The sequence below is a fragment of the Pelobates fuscus genome, chromosome 4, assembly GCF_036172605.1.
Source record: "Pelobates fuscus isolate aPelFus1 chromosome 4, aPelFus1.pri, whole genome shotgun sequence".
Taxonomy (NCBI): Eukaryota; Metazoa; Chordata; class Amphibia; order Anura; family Pelobatidae; genus Pelobates; species Pelobates fuscus.
The window spans coordinates 147,035,601-147,056,528 of record NC_086320.1 but is presented as its reverse complement, the minus strand read 5'-3'; the positions used below and the strand labels follow the sequence as shown (position 1 = coordinate 147,056,528).

General features: G+C 38.3%; 1 protein-coding gene across 2 annotated transcripts in view; it reads left to right on the top strand.

The window, feature by feature from the left end:
- The first annotated feature begins 1,979 nt into the window (after window positions 1-1,979).
- The window catches only part of PARD6G (par-6 family cell polarity regulator gamma), a 129,191-nt gene continuing 110,242 nt past the window's right edge, over window positions 1,980-20,928 (top strand). Inside the window, exon 1 of one of the 2 annotated variants that reach the window (XM_063450491.1) lies at window positions 1,980-2,424. In XM_063450491.1, coding sequence (XP_063306561.1) covers window positions 2,353-2,424 — 72 coding nt within the window. In that variant the 5' untranslated portion in view covers window positions 1,980-2,352. Of the gene's footprint in view, window positions 2,425-17,164; window positions 17,251-20,928 lie in introns of those variants that run through there. The other variant, XM_063450492.1, reaches the window with a different exon arrangement.

The window sequence follows — 20,928 nt, the reverse complement described above, 5'->3', positions numbered from 1 at the left end:
TACAGTTCTATTTATATAATATTGATATATATTCAGTATATAGTGGCTGGGGACACACAGTTCTATTTATATAATATTGATATATATTCAGTATATAGTGGCTGGGGTCACACAGTTCTATTTATATAATATTGATATATATTTAGTATATACTGGCTGGGGACATACAGTTCTATTTATATAATATTGATATATATTCAGTATATAGTGGCTGGGGACACACAGTTCTATTTATATAATATCGATATATATTCAGTATATAGTGGCTGGGGACACACAGTTCTATTTATATAATATTGATATATATTCAGTATATAGTGGCTCGGGACACAGTTCTATTTATATAATATTGATATATATTCAGTATATACTGGCTGGGGACACACAGTTCTATTTATATAATATTGATATATATTCAGTATATAGTGGCTGGGGACACACAGTTCTATTTATATAATATTGATATATATTCAGTATATACTGGCTGGGGACACACAGTTCTATTTATATAATATTTATATATATTCAGTATATACTGGCTGGGGACACACAGTTCTATTTATATAATATTGATATATATTCAGTATATACTGGCTGGGGACACACAGTTCTATTTATATAATATTGATATATATTCAGTATATACTGGCTGGGGACATACAGTTCTATTTATATAATATTGATATATATTCAGTATATACTGGCTGGGGACATTCAGTTCTATTTATATAATATTGATATATATTCAGTATATAGTGGCTGGGGACACAGTTCTATTTATATAATATTGATATATATTCAGTATATACTGGCTGGGGACATACAGTTCTATTTATATAATATTGATATATATTCAGTATATACTGGCTGGGGACACACAGTTCTATTTATATAATATTGATATATATTCAGTATATACTGGCTGGGGACACAGTTCTATTTATATAATATTGATATATATTCAGTATATACTGGCTGGGGACACACAGTTCTATTTATATAATATTGATATATATTCAGTATATACTGGCTGGGGACACACAGTTCTATTTATATAATATTGATATATATTCAGTATATAGTGGCTGGGGACATACAGTTCTATTTATATAGATATTGATATATATTCAGTATATAGTGGCTGGGGACACACCGTTCTATTTATATAGATATTGATATATATTCAGTATATAGTGGCTGGGGACATACAGTTCTATTTATATAATATTGATATATATTCAGTATATAGTGGCTGGGGACACACCGTTCTATTTATATAGATATTGATATATATTCAGTATATACTGGCTGGGGACATTCAGTTCTATTTATATAATATTGATATATATTCAGTATATAGTGGCTGGGGACACACCGTTCTATTTATATAGATATTGATATATATTCAGTATATACTGGCTGGGGACACACAGTTCTATTTATATAATAGTGATATATATTCAGTATATACTGGCTGGGGACATACAGTTCTATTTATATAATATTGATATATATTCAGTATATAGTGGCTGGGGACACACCGTTCTATTTATATAGATATTGATATATATTCAGTATATACTGGCTGGGGACACACAGTTCTATTTATATAATATTGATATATATTCAGTATATAGTGGCTGGGGACATACAGTTCTATTTATATAATATAGATATATATTCAGTATATAGTGGCTGGGGACACACCGTTCTATTTATATAGATATTGATATATATTCAGTATATAGTGGCTGGGGACATACAGTTCTATTTATATAATATAGATATATATTCAGTATATAGTGGCTGGGGACACACCGTTCTATTTATATAGATATTGATATATATTCAGTATATAGTGGCTGGGGACACACCGTTCACTCCCAATCAGTGTGGCCGGCATGGCTGAGACAGTCATAGCTCTATATATCGGGCTGGCTGGGGGCTGTGTTTACACATTGCAGGCGGTATCAGTCAAGGTACCGGGCGGGACAGGCGCCGTGTATACCGGTGGCAGTGAGGTGCAGTGAGTCCCAGTGAGTGCTGAGGGGGCCGGATCCAGCTTGTGAGTCTCACACTTGGCGCTGCTGGGCGCAACGTTTCATTGTGACGTCACCGCGCTGCGAGCTCCGGAGTGATCCATCCAAACAGGAGCAGCGGCGGCGGCTGGGAGCGGACCGGGAGCTTCTCACTGTGTGTGTGTGCGGAGGGAACTCGGCACGGCTCGGGGACACACTGCCACTCACACACAGCACCCTGCACAGCCTGTCCGACAGCCCCGGAGCCCGGCACCCCCTCCGCATCGTGGGGATAACTCGGCCGCCGGGCGGGGAGGGGGGGACAGCCGACAGCATGAACCGAAGTTTCAGTAAGTCCCAGACCCTGCGCTGTGTGGACAGCAGCAACGTGGAGGTGAAGAGCAAGGTAAGTGCTCTGTCTGTCCTGTCTCTATGTGTTTCTGTCTGTCCTGTCTCTATGTGTTTCTGTCTGTCCTGTCTCTATGTGTTTCTGTCTGTCCTGTCTCTATGTGTTTCTGTCTGTCCTGTCTCTGTGTTTCTGTCTGTCCTGTCTCTATGTGTTTCTGTCTGTCCTGTCTCTATGTGTTTCTGTCTGTCCTGTCTCTATGTGTTTCTGTCTGTCCTGTCTCTATGTGTTTCTGTCTGTCCTGTCTCTATGTGTTTCTGTCTGTCCTGTCTCTGTGTGTTTCTGTCTGTCCTGTCTCTGTGTGTTTCTGTCTGTCCTGTCTCTGTGTGTTACGGTCTGTGCTGTCTGCTGGCAGTGCATTGTCCTGCAATGAATGGAGAGCAGGCTCCCAGACAACCCTAGTTGGGGGGGGTTTGGGAGCTTGCTGTGTGGGGGTCACTCTACCACCCCTCTCTTTTGTTAGTTGTGTGAAGCTGAGTGGGGGAATGTGAAGAATTCATGGAGCTTCACTGACTATCCCACATCATGGGGGTAATGTCCAGCAATGCAGGGGTTAATTTATTTAACAAGTAGCACTGACTATTGCTTTTAGTTTACTTTTATGATATGCTAGCCCTTCCATACTCTCTGATGTCTAACTTCATCTTCGAATCCATCACTTATTCATGATCAAAGAATGCAGCAGTATGTTAGGGCATTACTGTTTGTTTTTAGCAGATCGTGTTTGTGTGAGTGGTATTCATAAAGTTTGTGCTGGCTATATTTCTTTCATCGATAAGTATGTATGGCAGTGTGTAATGGTCTCATTTCGTTATGTACGGAAGGGCTAGGACGCATTATAATATGTTTCATTCAAACAGTTTTGAGTGTTCTGCATGTATAATGAAGAAACCTAGATCACTATACGTCCTGCAGGCTGCTACTTTCACTTTATCAGTCCAATAAAGAATTTAGAATTCCTAGTTATCTCTTCTTTGCCACACACTATGGGAAATTTGAAAAATGATTTATGTTTGTGCGTGTGATGCATTTGCCTCTAAATACGTTGGGCCAAATCGTGACAGCTGCCCTTCAGACTATTTGTAAGGAAAGAACATGGCTTGCATGTTTGGAGAATGCCTGCTCTAAACAGCATGCACATGTTGTGATGTACATTCAAAGGCTGGCAGGTTTCTGAGAGGCACTGCTTTTTCCTTTGTGGTGAGTTTTAAAAAGTAGTACTGTGGTGGACTGTGTGATTGCTAATGTTTAAACTGATACAAATTTAATCTACATTGTTTAAACATTCAATTGCAGAGGGGGATTCTATTCTGTGCATAATTTCTCAGTAACTACCCTAATTCTAACTAAATTATTGTTGCGTTTGTGATGCAGAATACAATTTTTAGGGTCTGTTGCTTCCAGATCATAGAGCACGATTTGTTAAATGTTAGCTGTTGCCTTCCACACCTCAGTGAGTCAGTGCAGAGCCCTGCATGTACTCATCTGCAAGGCTTTCATCTGCTATCCTGTTTCAACTTGCTCTAGAAGCTTGGAGCTGTTTTGTGGATCTTTCTAGCCTTCTTTATTGGCTAAGTACAGAACAGCTTCCCATCATTAAATCAGTTTGTATGGCACGACATATGTGACATCATGAGCAGCATGCCATGTCCTGAATGATAGAGCCAAAATGATGACATAACAATGATGGTCAAGATCATTTACTATTTAATTCTTGATGAACTGTAGCAAAGCATTCCACAATGCTGGTGCTCCAAGAAAGAAGTGGCTACTGTATTAATAAGTCATAATCACAAATCTAGTTATTTGGTGTGTGTGTGTGTGTATATGCATATATCACTTATTACTCAGACAGCCACTAGAGGCACTTTCTCTAAATTAGCAGAGTAAAACTCTATTTAAATTAGACCATCTGATTGGTGCAGCACAGTATTTCGCCGCAAATGCGCACCAGCCTCTCCATGTTGTAAAATGAGTTATTTATGAGCTCAGCCAAGAAGGCGGGACGGGTGCTGAGAGAGAGAAAAAGTAAGAAAAGAAAAAAAAAAGTATTTTAATTTCCCTACAGGTGGGGCACAGGGACCTAAATGGCCACCAGAGCACTTTAGTGTTGCGAATACACATTTGTGCTTTAAATTCACGCTTTACAGTTGGCTAAATATGCTAGTTCTTCTCATAGGAAATACATATGATACACAATGAGGTTGTCATGTTGTAAAGGGAGCCACATATTTGAAAGTATAAACTGTTGCCTCTTAAAGAGTTAATCAAAGTATCATAAAAGCTTCTGTGATTTCAAGTGGTCATGGTGCTAGGAGTCTGTATGTGCAGCAAAATGCTTTACATACAGTGTTTAACTCTTTTGCTGCTAGAGATGCAACTCCACCTGCAGCAGTTTAACTTTGGCATCATTAGCCAGGAACAAGTGTTCCGGGCTGGCTAATGTCAATAGTGTGCATTTTTTCTGTCATTCATTGAGTGAGAGCGGATGCTGTCAGCCAATGCATGTTCACTGGATCGGCATCTGACTTATGCAGCTTTGTAGGAGCCACATGTCATTCACCCACCACCAGAAGCAGCCAGGCATCTAGAGGGGAGCCAGGTAAGTGGGCAAGCAATTGCATCCACTACAGGAGGCTATTAGTATTCACTCTTTATCAGGCTTAGAATTGCAAAATAGTGAAGAACTTATTCAGTGAACCACAAATTGCTGAGAACTGAAAAATTGGTCGTATATTTTAAGCTAAAATAGCAGAACTGAAAAACATGTCAAACTCCGCTATTGTGTAGCCTAACATTTTTATTCCTCTTGTCAGTTCTCGTTAGTTCAGTTTTAAAAAAATAAAACACGTACACAAATCAAGACTATATGGTGTTTATTCGCCACAATTGAATGCTCCGGTCAAGATAATGAAAAATAGTCTGGTATCATCCAGAGGCATTTGGACACCAATATCTAGAAAGGTAATGCTTCCACTTACACTCTGTTGATGGGGGGTAGATGTAGATATGGTTATCTGAACCTATCACTTCTGGCCCCCTCTGCCTTCTTTCCTCTTGAGCTCCTAGACGCTTCACCTGCTGTTGTACTCTTACACATACACGAGACTGTGTACAAAATGGTGGCGATTATGCGGGATTGTGGGTTCTTCCATGAATAGTTTCACTCTTGTGTATTGATAAGCTATAGGCCTCTGTTGAGATTATTCCTGTCCCTGTTAGCCAGAGCAATCTGTAACTGATGAGAAATGAAAGGATATGGCAGCAGAAACTCTGCAGATTGCCACATTTTGCCAAAAAACATAATTTCTGAAAAAGTAAGCTCTGCCTTCTCATGTCTTTTGACTGTGTTGGAATTTCAGTGAAATTCCTGTATTGTCATTAAGAACTATTATTTTTATTTTTTTTATAGAATCCATCTTTATGCAAACGTCACAATTGACAGTCTGTTAACCCAGGTCGCCATGGCAACTAGGAATTTTGTCCTGAGTGTTCGCACAGACCACCTTGGGGAATCCTTTAAGGAGGACGCTGAGAGCAGTGGACAGGCGGCGACGGAGCTGTCATCTTCCTGCTCTGCTCCCTTGCACACCCTGTGGATATGCTGGGAGCCGGAATATGACTTAACTCTGGCCCTGGTATCTATAAAGGCCGTGCCAGGTAGCAGAGCTAGAACAGCAGGAAGTGTCACACTGGATCCTAGGGAAAGGATCCACTCAAGCTCTCCCAAACGTAGGGAGGCTGGGTGGGCGTAAATTAAAATAATAAAAATAGTTTGTGAATAGTCACTTGAACCACTATAGCTTGATGTAGTGGTTCTAGTATCTATAGCTTATCCCTGCAGGCTTTTCAATGTAAACGCTGCATTTTTAGAGAAAAGGCAGTGTTTACATTCCTGGCTAGTAACACCTCTAGAGGCAGTCACTTAGATGGCCACTAGAGGTGCTGCATGGTGTGCTCTTCGTGAAGGCGCTGAATGTTCCCCATAGAGGTTCATTGATTCCGTGCATCTCTGTGAGGAGATGCTGATTGGTGCAGCTCTGCGTTTTGACGTTCCCTTGGGAATAGTTTAACACTATGGTGTCAGGAAAACATGCTTGTATCCCTGACACTATAGTGTCCCTTTAAGCACAGGTGAGTAAGAACAGCCTGGGAGAAATGTGTAAATAAAGTTATGTATCACTAAACGTGACCTTATAACTAGTCTTGTTACCTAGACACTTGTTTAAACATGTCTGAGTGGATTTTATAAATGTGAGCAAAATTGTTTCGTTTCAGATTGCAACTTTAGTACACAGTAAAAAGAAAACCATAAGTGGTGTAGAAAAGAAGCAACCCTAAACATTTTATATTTTGTTTGTGACTGTTTTAAGAAGATTTAAAAAAACAAAAGCTTTTTCAATTCAGTCTTATGTTCTGGTACAGACATCTTCTTGATTCTATATATATTTCCTTCACTTATGCACTGTGCTTGTATTCTACCTCACCTGTTAGTGTTAAGGATATTCAAACATTTTTAGCTGTATTTACTAGCATTTTGAGACAATGTAGGCTCAGGCTAGCAAAGCGTCATGCCACATGCACTAAACAACATCTTGAATGCAAGAGATTGTATGCCTTCGGGCTGTGCCCTCATCAAGAAACTATTTGAGTGCCACTTCCAGTTTCCTGGGAGTGGAGGGCATAAATCAAATTTTGCGATACAGTATGGATAGAAAGATGTTTATGGCTCTCAGGACAAACTTCTATTCGAGCTAAAAAATAAAATCAAAGCATTGTTAAAAAAAACTCAGCACTCCGTAAGTAAGATGAGTTGCAATAAACACTTTTCTCCAAACATTAAAATTATGCATGCCAAGTCAGATATATATATATATATATATATATATATATATATATATATATATATATATATATATATATATATATATATATATATATATATATATATATATATATATATATATATATATATATATATATATATATATATATATATATTACAACATGCCTGGCAAAGCTTGTTGACATCAGATATTGGGAAGCTGGGACTTTGTCAGCTTATGATTTTTCAGTCCTGAATAACATAGGGCAATGTCATATTAGCAATCATTACATATGATTGCAGTTAAGCACTGCTATAAATATATGCTGATGGACGCACAATCCTTTCGCATCCATAATTCTGTATTTTAAAAGAGGGCCTTTAATATGTTGTAAAATCTCCAGTGACCCACAGCTCCACACAACAGGTTCAGATCACTCATAAAAGAGTAGAAGCCAGACAATGAACTGTGAGTAGGAACGTTTTATTGCTGCCCCAACAAAGGTGAGCAAAAACAAGGTTTTTGTCTATACAAAGACCTTAATCATAGTGTGGAGGGTTTGACCCAGATGACTTTAAGTAGCATCATACAGGAAATTGGTAATTAAAATACTCGGTGTTCTTCACCGTGACTGACTCTTAGTAAAGTGTGTTATCTGTGAGGATTGTGGCATATTTCATTAGTCTCCAAAATTAATACATGCATATATTACACCATTAAATACATAATTGGTTATTTGGATTGTATTATGAATTCTGGCTTACAAATGACATTTACAATGCCTTACTAAGTTATATAATATATATTTTATTAAAAAATGTTATTATTACTTGAGCTTGTTGAACAGCATTATTATAGCTACATTCTTTGTTAATTTGCAGGCAGCAATTTGTGGCCATTTTTGGTGTAATTAACGAACATACTAATTTATCAGCTTCACGTTCATACTTTTGTGTCAAGTTCTCCTCTAAGTGGTTTGCCCTCTTGTGCTTATGACTAAACTGTTTACCATTATTTATTCTAGTGACAAATATGTGGCACAGTTTAGTATTCTTGTTTGCATGTAATATGTCATGTCAACAGAGATGGAGTTCACATAAGGTACTTTCAATATTTTAAAAGTGGTATAGAATGCTGAATTTTGTATGGGTCCAGGAAAAGAATAGCTCCCACTGAGCTATTCTTTTCCTGGACCCATACAAACTTTTGCAGCTGTAATAAGTAGGGTGTTTGGTGACAGGGGCATGGGAACTCATTGCACCGTATTTTATGTAAGGGGTAGGAATGGTTATTGTGGTATAAATTTCTTAGCAGATGATACCTCTTCTCTCATTTCCGTTCTTAAAAGGCAGATTAACCATAGATGCTTAACTTGCACTTGACCGCTCGCTACCTGCACACTTACTGAAAGAACATAATAAATCCATACATTCATTGTACAAGCAAAGAAATAGATTTTATACACTGATCAGCCACAACATTAAAACCACCTGCCTAATGTCGTGCAGGTCCCCCACATGCTGCCAAAATCCGAGGAATCAGCTGCACAAAATATCTGAACGTGTCCTGTGGTATCTGATACCAAGACATTGGCAGCAGATCCTTTAAGTTCTGAAAGTTGGGGCCACAATGGATTGGATTTGTTTTGTTCAGCACATCTAACAGATGCTCAATCAGAGTAAGAACTGGGGAATTTGGAGGCCAGGGCAGGACCTTGAACTCTGTCATGTTCCTCAAACCATTAATGAACAATTTTTCCAGTGTGGCAGGGTGTATTATTCTGCTGAAAGATGCCACTGCCATCAGGGAACATCATTGCTATGAAGGGGTGTACATGGTCTGTAGGTAGGTGGTGCGTGTCAAAGTAACATCGTCATGAATGCCAGGACACAAGGCTTCCCAACATAATATTGCCCAGAGCATAACACTACCGGCCTGCCTTCTAAATGTCACACATGCAATCTGCCATCTTCATGATCCCTCAGACCAGGCAACCTTCTTCCACTTCTCCATGGTTTAGGTCTGATACTTACATCCCCATTGAAGGCACTTTTGACATTAGACAGGGGTCATCAAGGGTACTCTAACTGGTGTTTGGCTGTGCAGTCCCAAATGCTGTAAACTGCGATGCACTATGTGTTCTGACACCTTTTTCTTATTGGCCAGTCTTAAGTTATTTAACAATTTGAGCTACAGTAGCTCCTCTGCGTGATCGGACCAGACGGGCTATCCTTCACTCCCCACATGCATTAATGGGCCTTGGGTTCTCATGACCTTGAAGCCGGTTCACAGATTGTCATTCTTTGCACGACTTTTGGTAGGTACTAACCACTGCATGCTGGGAGCACCCCACAAGACTTGCCGTTTTAGAGCTGATCTAACTCTGTAGTCTAGCCATGACGATTTGGCCCTTGTCAAAGTCACTCATCTTTTTGCTTGCCCATTTTTTCTGCTTCCAAAACATGAAATAAATAACTGTATACATTTGCTGCTTTTATATCCCACCCCTTGACTGATGCCCTTGTAGCGATATAATCAATGCTCCTACTTCGTCTGTCATTAGGTTTTAATGGTGTGGCTGATCTGTGTATAATCTCTGAAAAGGCAGTGTTTACATGGTAAAGCCTGCTGGTACAGGCTTTTGACACCAGAACCACTACATGAAGCTGTTTTATGGGTATATATGATGCATGGCAAGTGACTCATGAGAGTGAAAAAGACTATACTAATAATTTATTACAGTATAACATGTACTTGCATATCGATAGGTTTTTAGTTGATGAGGCAACTTTGCATACTGTATTAAGATCTGAAATATTGGACATGAATTGGTCTGACCATGCCCCGATTATGTTACATGTTTCTGAGTTCCTCTCAGTGACTCCAGACAGACCGTGGAGATTAATGGTCAACTTAGTTTTGGAACTTGAAAATAAATTACTAGCTGAAACTACCTTCACTAATTACTTTTGAAGATAATTTGGATCCAGACCTGGCTCTTGAAACTGTTTGGAATGCTCACACATCTTTTATGAGAGGTCACTTTATTCAATGAGCAAAAACTAAATCTAAAAATGTAAAATCTTGGAAAAGGATTTATACAACTTAAATCAGGCAAATAAACTTAGCCCATCCCCCTCATTATTGGCTATGATAAATTACATTAAGCAACAAATTGACACTATACACTTGGTTTGTACAAGCTTGATGTTGAAACATTTAAGACAAGTTTTTTTTATTTATTTTTTTTATTCCAACGAAAATTAGCAATTTATTTGCAGATTATTATGGGTCCCTTTACAATCTTAATTCGGACCCAAACATCAGTCAACCTAATTTGGACCCAATTAGATGATTTTTTTTTTTTTTTTTTTTTAAATCAAATTCTGCTACCAAAAATTTCCCAAGATAAACTGGAGACTCTAAATTTAGTTATAACCCAGGATGAGGTGTTGGATTCAATTAAAATACTCCTACTGGTAAGGCACCGGGACCGGATGGTTTTACGATGCATTACTATAGGACTTTTTCAACTATTTAGTCCCCACACTTGACTGGGCTATTTAATTCGTATTGAAATAAAGATGGGATACTGTATGCCCTGATTGTGACTCTTTCCAAGCCAGGTACGAATTCAAATAAATGTACTAATTTTCAGCCTATTTGCTCAACAACGATACCAAATTTATATGCCAAAATTTTGGCTTCTAGGTTGGCCAAAATAATCCCTAAACGATCAGGTGGGATTTGTGTTAGACAGACAAGCCACGGATGGCACTAGGAGGTTTATCAAGATTATTCATCAAATTAGAACATATCGTGCGCCTTCTCTGCTGCTTTAATTGAACACAGAGAAGGCGTTGGATAGAATACACTGGGGACACTTGAAAGAGGTTTTGTTCAAATTTGGTCTTGCGACTCCACTAGTAAATGCAATATTTGCTCTGTATCATCATCCTACAGCCAGAGTGTCGGCCACGGGTTTCATCTCAGAAAGTTTTCCTCTTACTAATGGTACCAGACAGGATTTGTCCCCTGTCTTCTTTATTATTTATTCTGGCAATGGAACCCCTGGCCCAATTAATTAGGAATGACCCGAAGATAGAGGGTGTTGCCATTGGTGTTGTCACTCATATGATTAGGCTCATTGCAGACGATATATAATTTTGTCTTTAAGGAACCCGGTTGCGTCTATTGATTCCTTGATACAGGAATAACATATAAAAACAATTTGGGGATGTTTCCTATTCTAAACTCAACTAAACTAAGACACAGGCTTTGCCCTTTTATTTTCCACGGCCTATCATGGATGGTCTGAGGGATGCCTTCAATTTTGAGTGGAGGGAATCACATGTGGCTTACTTGGGCGGCATTAGCTTTAGCAAAAACCTGTCGAACATGCATGTGTGTAACTTCGCAAAAGTCTGGCCAGAACTACAGAAGGAGATGAACAGATGGAGGGAGCTGTAGAAATCATGGCTGGGTAAAATACATTCATTAAAGACTAATATATTCTCCCGAAAATACTATACTTTTTAAGGGCCATCCCTCATTCCCTTTTTAAGAAACTTAATTTGGCTATAATAAAATATATTTGGTCAGGCAAACCTAGAGGGATCAAATTGTCTATACTGCAACATCTCAGAGCAAATGGTGGTTTGGGTGTACCTGATTTTCAAAGTTATTATTTTGCAAGGAATGCCACACAGGCCTTTAAGTTTAATCTGACTGCCAATCTACCTCAGTGGTTATTAATTGGAAAAAAAGTTACTTCCATATTACATTAAAGAACTGTTATGGTTACCTCATAATCTGCGCCCTAAAATCAGGAAAATACTTCCCACAACCAGGACAACGTTAAAGACTTGGGATATAATGTTTAGGTAAATATGTAATCGTCATCTGGTTGCAAATATTAAAGATTATTACAACCAGCACGACTTCATGTTTAAAATCATGATTTAAATTGAGTCCTAACTAGTGTTTTAAATGAAATCCACCCTGTTGGTGTGTACCTCTTGATCTTTTTAAGCTGTAGGTTGTTTTTGTAAGTGCAATTCATTAAATATTTAGCTGATATTATCCTCTCTCAGATTTCTATTATATTTTATTTTCCTCTTTGTTTTAGCACAATAAAGGAACAGATTTGTATTTCCAAAACTACAGTGTTCCTTTAAGATTCAAATAATTTTTTTAATGCTTTGTAGCTTACCTGGGAATCCAAACTCTAACCCCTCTTTGCATTTATTGTTAAAGCAGACATTACATTTTTGCAGTATCAGTTTAGTCCCTCAAAACCCTCTTCAGAAAAGCTCATGACCTCCCTGAGTAACTTCTCTTTCACAAACCTGTCTTTTGCTCTTTCGTAGAGGACTCCACTCCACTCTCCCCTTCCTGTTCTGCTACTTTAACACCTTATCTTTTGACTGCTATACCCTTGATGGCTTTCACATGTTCTTTAGAATGGCTATGGGCTTTAGTTCTTTGTGGCACAAATTGCATTTGGCATCATTTTGCAGCTCAAACGCATATTTACCTACTGTACAAGAGGAAATGACTAGTGTTAAAATGCCATGTTATGATTGGCTGCGGACATCACATGTTTCTAGACAGGCACCTCTCCCCAGAACACCTGCCAGATTCCAAAGAGGTAATTATGGATAATTTATACTACTTATTTATCATGTTCAGATAAAATTATTCTGTTAATTGTGTTGTTCAGGGAGTTGGAACTTAAAACTCCATGATACTTCACTAGTTTTAAGGCATCTTGGGAGTTGTAGACCCAGATCTGTGCATCTATCCACTTACCTCCATTTTGTAAGGGATCCATCTAGGTTAAAAACATTGTATAACAATATGATTAAAAATATGAATTTATTAAAATGTACAAACATACTTGAATCAGTATAAATCGATTTGAGGATTGCATTCTGCAAACTAAATATATTTTGCTTATGTTACTCTCTGGTTTGCTGGTGTGTGCTGTTCAAAGGAAAGTCAACCCAAATTGGATCGCTAACTAATGCATGTCAAATGCCACCCCTTTGTCCCCACATGTCAAATGCCACCCCTTTGTCGCAACATCATGACGACATTTAGCAGCCTTACTTGCAAGTTTCACACTCACCAGATGGCACCTAGTAAATACAAATCAACTTGCCAACACTGTTTGTTGGATCAACAAGAGAACATGGGACTGACCAGCCCAACGGTAGTGTTAAGTAAAGCATCATCTATACAACAAAAAAGAAGAAAATGAGCATTCTTGGGAAATGTTTTTCCAATTCTAAATTTGTTACTGCACTTGGATTATCCGTTTACATTTATTTTTTTGTAATGAACATTTCAAGTTTGAGGGACAATGTTTAATTTAGTATGAGCATTTGTTGCGGGCTTGTGTATTTTTTTTTTTTTTTTTTTTTTTTTGGTTGTTTGTTTTTTGTCCTCCTTTGTAGTGATTCCAAAAATGAATGTTTCTGGCGGCTGTTTCATCTTCCTTTAGGGAACCACCCCTCTGAAATAAAATGCTTACATTTGACACAAAATCAACATGATTACTGACAAGACTAGTCCTGTGCATTTGGTTACCTTTTTGATTTTTGTACTGATTGCTCTCCTAAAATAGAATGCAGGAAACCTCTCCAAGCATGCATGAAGAATCTATATAGGCAGCAGGGAGATGAATAATTGGAGGAAGTTTGACTTCTTGCTTTGTAGTTATCATTATTCTAAGAAGATCTTCAGGATCAGACCTACAACTGTTATTCCACTGTGTTCATATGACTATGGCTGAACTATAAATGCCATCTGGCTGTGCTGCCAGGCTGTGCGTGACTATTCTATAAACTCTTCACTCTGTAATGTACATCACTTCAAGTCAATATACTGCATGTACCACTGGTTAATGCAAACATTTTTTTTTTTTTAGCAGTGCATTTACTCTCCGTTCACAAAATGAGTTTGTCATGTGAATCTTTGTAAACATTACTCTGCTTTGATAATCTTAATATTATTTTAATAATGGAATCTAATCTATTGACCATTTTACAATGTAGTCAAGCAGATTAACATGTGTTAATGGGTACAAAATTAAACCTTTCTTCTCTCCCATAGGATGTGTTAACCAGTGTTATACTTTGCCATATTATGCGCTGTTGGGTCTTGTCATGATCTTTATGGGAACATAACAAAAAGTCTAGGGCTGTGATCAATCACTAATTTTAATACTCAATCAGAGATATTAATTGACTTGTTCTGAAAAGTGACAAATTCCTATCGATACTTGTTGTTCCAACAATTGTCAAAAATGTAATTGTTTTCATCATGGTAAATTCTTTCGCAGGATTATCAATTTCAGTAGACCTTCAAACTTCAAGTCCTGGAAAAGAGAATTAAACCAAACACTTTTTTTTTTTTTTTTTTGACAAATTGGGGAAAACTTGGATTGTTCCATTGTATTAAAGAAAAAAATGGCATATATTAAAAAAATTACAGGCCACAAAAGAAACAGATGGAGAAATCCAAAGATTTAAATAACACTCCAGACACAATAATAACGTAAACAGAATGAAGTTGTTATGGTGGGACAGTTCCCTGGACACTGCTTCTGGTTGTGCAAGTTTAGTTCGCATACATTTGTAGCCATCTTAGCAGCAATCTGTGGTGTGTATCTGAATCTCATTAGCATGGTCACATGGGTGTTTAGTATGCGCATGACTGCATCCCAAGCCACATACCAGGTTTTGAATTTTTATTTTTGCTGTGCAAAGGGTTTATCACAAGCCTTTAATGCCACGATAGCTAATACAGGCAATGCGAAGCACATAACGTCATGACATTGAGTAAACTGCACAATTTTTATATACGAAAAAGTGATCATACATAATGTCAGTAGATATGCTAGTATGAGCATTAGTGGAAGCAGGCTAGGTAACTGATCTATTGTTAGTATTAATATCTATTGTTATATTAATAGTATAGCGGAGTATAACATGAGCGTGATGGGGAACAGTCCGTGGAGAGTTAAGGGGAAAACAGGAAATACTTCACGCTATATTAACTGACATTTCTATTCGTAATATTACCACTGGGTAGTAGACATTAGTGTCTGGGGAAAAGCATTCTGGAACTTAAGTTAGCATGAGACAGGTTAGGTAAGTCGGAAGGCAGATGTGGTAAGGGTAAACATGTTAAGTATGGCAAATGGCATTTAAACTCAGAGGGCACTCGGAGTGTATGCAAGCACCCAGTATAAAAGGCACGCTCAGCCTACTCCGCTGATCGGCATGCTTAAAGTGCACACCAAGAGTACGTAGCGGCTAATTGTCCCTTTCACAGACTCACGCTGGATGGAGTGTAGAGCCGTCATGGGACAAGGGAGACTCTGGCACAAGGCAGCAGTTCCATGCATGGATATGGTTCCCTTGTGGCCCCAGGCCTGTGAGAGAGCTTGCACTGGTCGAGGGGTTGAGCCCTGCGTGCGAAGTCGACCCTGGGCGGACTGAGGCTTAGGTATGTTGCGGCTACCAGCAGGGCTGAGCCTCTGGGATTGAGGTGCCCACCGCTTCTTCTTCCTCTTCCTTCTTGCTTTCGGAGCCAAAACATGGCCATGTAAGGCAGGCTGTGGATTGAGGACACTTCCAGGGAGTGTCAGTGTGGAGCTTGCCATAACTTCCTTCTCTGCTCATTGGCTTATTGTAGCCCAGAACTGAGACCTTAAGGCCTGCTCTATCCGTACCTCGTGGAAGGCCCAGGTTGTTGTGGTGGCCATCTTGTAAGGCTTGTCATGGCTATTAGATCTTTCAGAATTTGCACCCTTTATTTGTTCTCCGCGGCTGTTTTCCACTGCTGCAGGTCAATCCAGCAGTGGGGACCGGGTTATCCTCCATCAGTCCAAAGGGGAGGGGCAGGGACAGGGCACAGAAACAAACAAGAACTGTGTGAGGTGGAGGTGTGGCCACCCCCACCACCCTAATGTTGCAGGCCTCGGACTCTGGCAGTGCTGATATCTCGCAGCCTGTCTTTTCAGATGCATTCACCCTGGAATTGTGTTCAATACCCCTGAATTATGGTCAGATTCATGCTTTTCCTTGAGAAGCTCTAGCTTCATACATCTGCCTCGGTCGGTTGTCCGTCCCCGCCCCTCCACATACCATGTTTTAATTACTACATGGTAAATTGAATCGAATCAAACTGCAACATCTAGGTAAAAAATTCACCAAGCCACAGATTAACTTAATTTTTATTTTATTTTGTCTAGGAAAAAAAAATCTTTATAAATGTATAACCCCTTCCCCACTACAAAAATAATAAATATTAGAAATAAAAAATTTTAAAAGTGCACATACACTTATTTTCTTTTTGTTTTGTAATAATCTTAATGTGGAATCATACTCTAAACTGATAGAGAAAGTATTGAAAAATATGTCGATAAGTCACCGGCCTTGACAAATTTCTCTATTAGGAGCCAGATACAAAATTTAGGATCCAGATAAGGAACCATGATCACTAATTAACCACACTTACACGTCTACTCACTCAATCAGATATACATAAACACACATTTAACCACTCACACACCAAAAAATAAATAACCAAATCCATCACATATCTGTTGAATGTTTGTATATCCTACTATGGATCACCTGTATATCTTTTGAGGGGCCCTTCTTGGACATAGAAACTCGAGACACCACTATCCCAAAGTTCCCAGTTTGATATGCAAATGAGCGCAGACAGTAAATGTTATAAACACAGTTTTTGTTTTATTTTATTTTTTTAAAACCAAAACATGATCCAAAAGGATCAGTGACAAGAAATAATCCATTAACTGCAGTTTCGACCTTGTAGGTCTCATCAGCGTGGTTTTGAACATAGTGCCTGACTGTGCTCACATGCATGCTTTAGGCGGAGAACTCTGGGATATTTGTGCGAAAAAGGATTTCTAAAGTTTTTAAACCTAAGAAGGAGCCCTGAAAGTCCAACTTGAGATATGCAGGTGAAAAGCACAAGTCTTTTTTTTGTATTTGCACTGTGGGGGTTTGTGCTTGTTTGGCCTCAAATCTTGGTGGTGCCTTCCTGTATATTCCTACGCAGTTTAATTGAATAAGAAAGCTTGTTGGGGAAAACTCTATTTCTCCCCCATGTTAATAAAGGATATATTTGCTAATGTCAATTTAAGCTTCCTATCAGGCAAATTTGTAAAATCTATGATCTAATTTCGATTTTAAAGAAATATATCAACAAAAATTACGTGTCCTGTTAAGTAAATATAAATGTCATTAAGTTATGAATTCATAGCGCATGTTTGTGTCAAATATTGTTGAGTCAGAAACCACACCTCACCTGCCTATTGTGAAGTCATAGCTTAAATGCTGTCTTGGATTGATCGCTCAATTTGCATTTTGAACTTTTTTTTTTAGACGTGTAGTGTTTTTAATATTATTAACCTGTATAGTGCCATCATATTTTGCAGAATTTTACAAGATTCAGTGTCACTCGTATTAGATACTTTCTGTTGTCAATCATCTGCACATTGTTGTTGATACGCATGTTAGGCAAACGCTTAGAACCGGAGGGTGAGCATTCGTCTTTCTATTCTGGTCCAAAATAAGCCTGACAAATCTAGGGATGTTTCTGTGTCTTGAGGATCTGGGCTGTGAACCACCGCAGAGCAGAGCCATTATTGGAGATTTGGCCGGCAGCTACAGCACCTAAAGAGCTGCAGTCCAGATTCAAACCAAATCACTATTACAGCATCTCTTCACTGTCACGATTGGTTAATGTTTCATCAGCATACATGTTATTACAGCCTGGAGTTGTCACCTCAGGAATATTTTCAAGCTCTAAATGTTTAACTATTTTGGAAGGAATATTAATAGGTCTCGCTGCTATCCCTAGGTCATGTTTTAACAATCAGGTATTCTGCAATTTTAGTCCATATGCCAAGTAACAGGTTTGTTAAAAATGAAACCGATTCTCTACTCTATTGACTTTGGAACATGTCTGTCAAGTATCTACCTAATCCTAAACAATCCCTGGGGGAAACCCATTCTGAAGAGTCTAGGATATCTGAGGAGAAATATGAGAGCTATAGATATTTTTATTTGTTTACTGTTGTACCCATAGATGTCTCATAAATTGAGTGTATTTAAATTTGGTAAATAGATTCAGAGCATGGTTCCTATATATCTTGAGAGGTTTCTAAACAGATTCAGTGTTCCGTTTATTTCATGTCTTCATCCTATATATTCATTAGTACAGGGCTTGACAAATTCCAGGTCACCATTGTGACTAGAAATTTTGCCCTGGCGCCTATAATTTTTCAGCCCTTTAGCTAAGCTATTGGTGCTGGCCGCCCTGCGGAGCAGTAATGTTCCTGCAGTTCCTCTCTGCTTCTTTGCGTGCTGTTAACTGATACCGGGAGCCGGGATATGTCATCACTCCGGCCCCGGCATCACTGCAGAGAGTGCAGAGCAGGAAGGAACTGCATATTAGAGAGGAGCCACATTGGACCCCAGGGAAAGATCCACTTAGCTTTCCCAAAGATAGGGAGGCTAGGTGGACAATAATTAAAACAAAAATGTCAATTTGTGAGTGTAAGAAAATGTCTGTTTAGGTACCTCCCCCCTCGCTTACATTGAAAAGCCTGCAGGGACAGGCTATACACACCGGAACAACCACATTTAGCTGTACTAGTTCTTGTGACAATAGTGTCCCTTTAAGAATTGCATTTTTCGCGTGGAAAATAAAACCGATACTTAAAAGAAAAAGAAAAATGGCTCCAAACAAATTCGTCAAGTCCAGCATTAGTAAAAACCACTGGCTTTCAGCAGTGTTACCAATTTTCTAAACTCCTGTGACTCCTTCAAAGCATCTGACAAATTTTGTAATTGATCTACCCGTTCTTGGAAAAGACACCTGAGGACTAACCGAGCACCCTTGGGTAGAGTCCATTGTAATATCACTCATTTAAGAGAGAGTGAGAATTATGTGCTTTGATTCGGTTTATATTTACATTTTCTACTTCCCTCTCATTGGGAAATTCATACATATATTTTCGTCAAGTACCGTATATAGGAGAGTATAAGTCGAGCCCCCCTAAATGTACCCCAAAAAACTGGGAAAACTTATTGACTCTAGTATAAGACTACGGTGGGAAATGCAGCAGCTACTGGTAAATTTCTAAATAAAATTAGATCCCCCAAAAATTACATTAATTGAATATTTATTTTGTGTATATAATGAATGCAGTGTGTGAATGCAGTGTATGTGTGTATGTGATGCAGAGTGTGTAACCTTAGTGGGGGGGGTGGGCGTTTTTTTTTTATTATTATTATTTTGATATATTTTTTAATATTTTTATTTTATTTTAATATTATTAAATTTTGTATTATATTTTTATTTAGATTTTTTTTTGTCCCCCCTCCCTGCTTGATACATGGCCAGGGAGGGGGGCTCTCATTCCCTGGTGATCCAGTGGTGTGTACTGTGTAGGAGGGGTGACAAAAAATGTGCCGAAAAACTCGACTTATACTCGAGTAAATACGGTAATTTGAAATGTATTTATTTTTTTCTTTCTAAGCTCATGACCATTTAAAAGCGTGTAATTTGTGCATAGGTAACTGTCTTGCTTTCTAAATATAATCTTCCCCATTCTGGAAATTGTGTAGATATGTCTAGTAAAGTTTACTTGTCCTAAAATCCTGATGTTTTACCTCATGTAACAAAACATCTTAACCTTCAATCTCCCTTTTTTTACCTTCACTTTCTGTTCAATTCTAACTTTATTTATTTTTTATTTTTTTGTAATCTGTCTTTGTTGGAATAATGTTATTTCTCATTTCCTGTCACTCAGACAGTAATCGCTAACCAGGTAAAAATGCATATGTTTGAACCAGCTTGTGTTCTTCAGCAAGCCTAAATGTTGGCTGCAATTTTTTTTCTTATATATTTTAATTCACAATCCTACAAGAATTCACATTATCAAGGCAACATATTACTACTGTTAGGGTTAAAATAAGGATATATTTCCTGTTGTAAAATTTGTGCAAAATTAGCTTATTATATATTTTCCTATAATATTAATAGCCATATTGAGTTAAAATTGGATTGCTACGAACAGCTGCTTTGAAGTGAGATAAGTAAAATATGAATGGGAAAGTAATTACTTTTAAAAATGATAAACTAGAAACTATAGGACCTAATCGCAAAATAGGTTTCTTGCATTAGATTTTATCTGTGGTACAATAGTTTTATCATGCATGCTACGCAAACAGCCCTGAAGCCATGTGTACTTCTCTTTTTTTTTTAAATATGGTTTTAAAGCGGCACTGTCATGCCGAATTCCGTTTTTTTTTTTAACCCCCCTCCCGCCTCAACTACATCCAATCGACCCCCTAGTCACCCCCAAATGCCCCTAAGCCCCCCAGATTACCTATTTTTTATTCTTTATTTTCTGCCCCGATCTTTATTCAGGGCGCCGCCATCTTTGTGTGGGTAGGTGAAGTCCCTGTGGGACACGTCATCTACCCACACTACACAGACTGTGAGATTCCCGCACATGCCCAGTGAAACATCTGGACATGCGAACGGGAATTTCACCCATTCATTCATCAGACAGACGAATGAATGAATAGAAAAAAATCAGACGAACAAACTAACACTGTGTATCAGT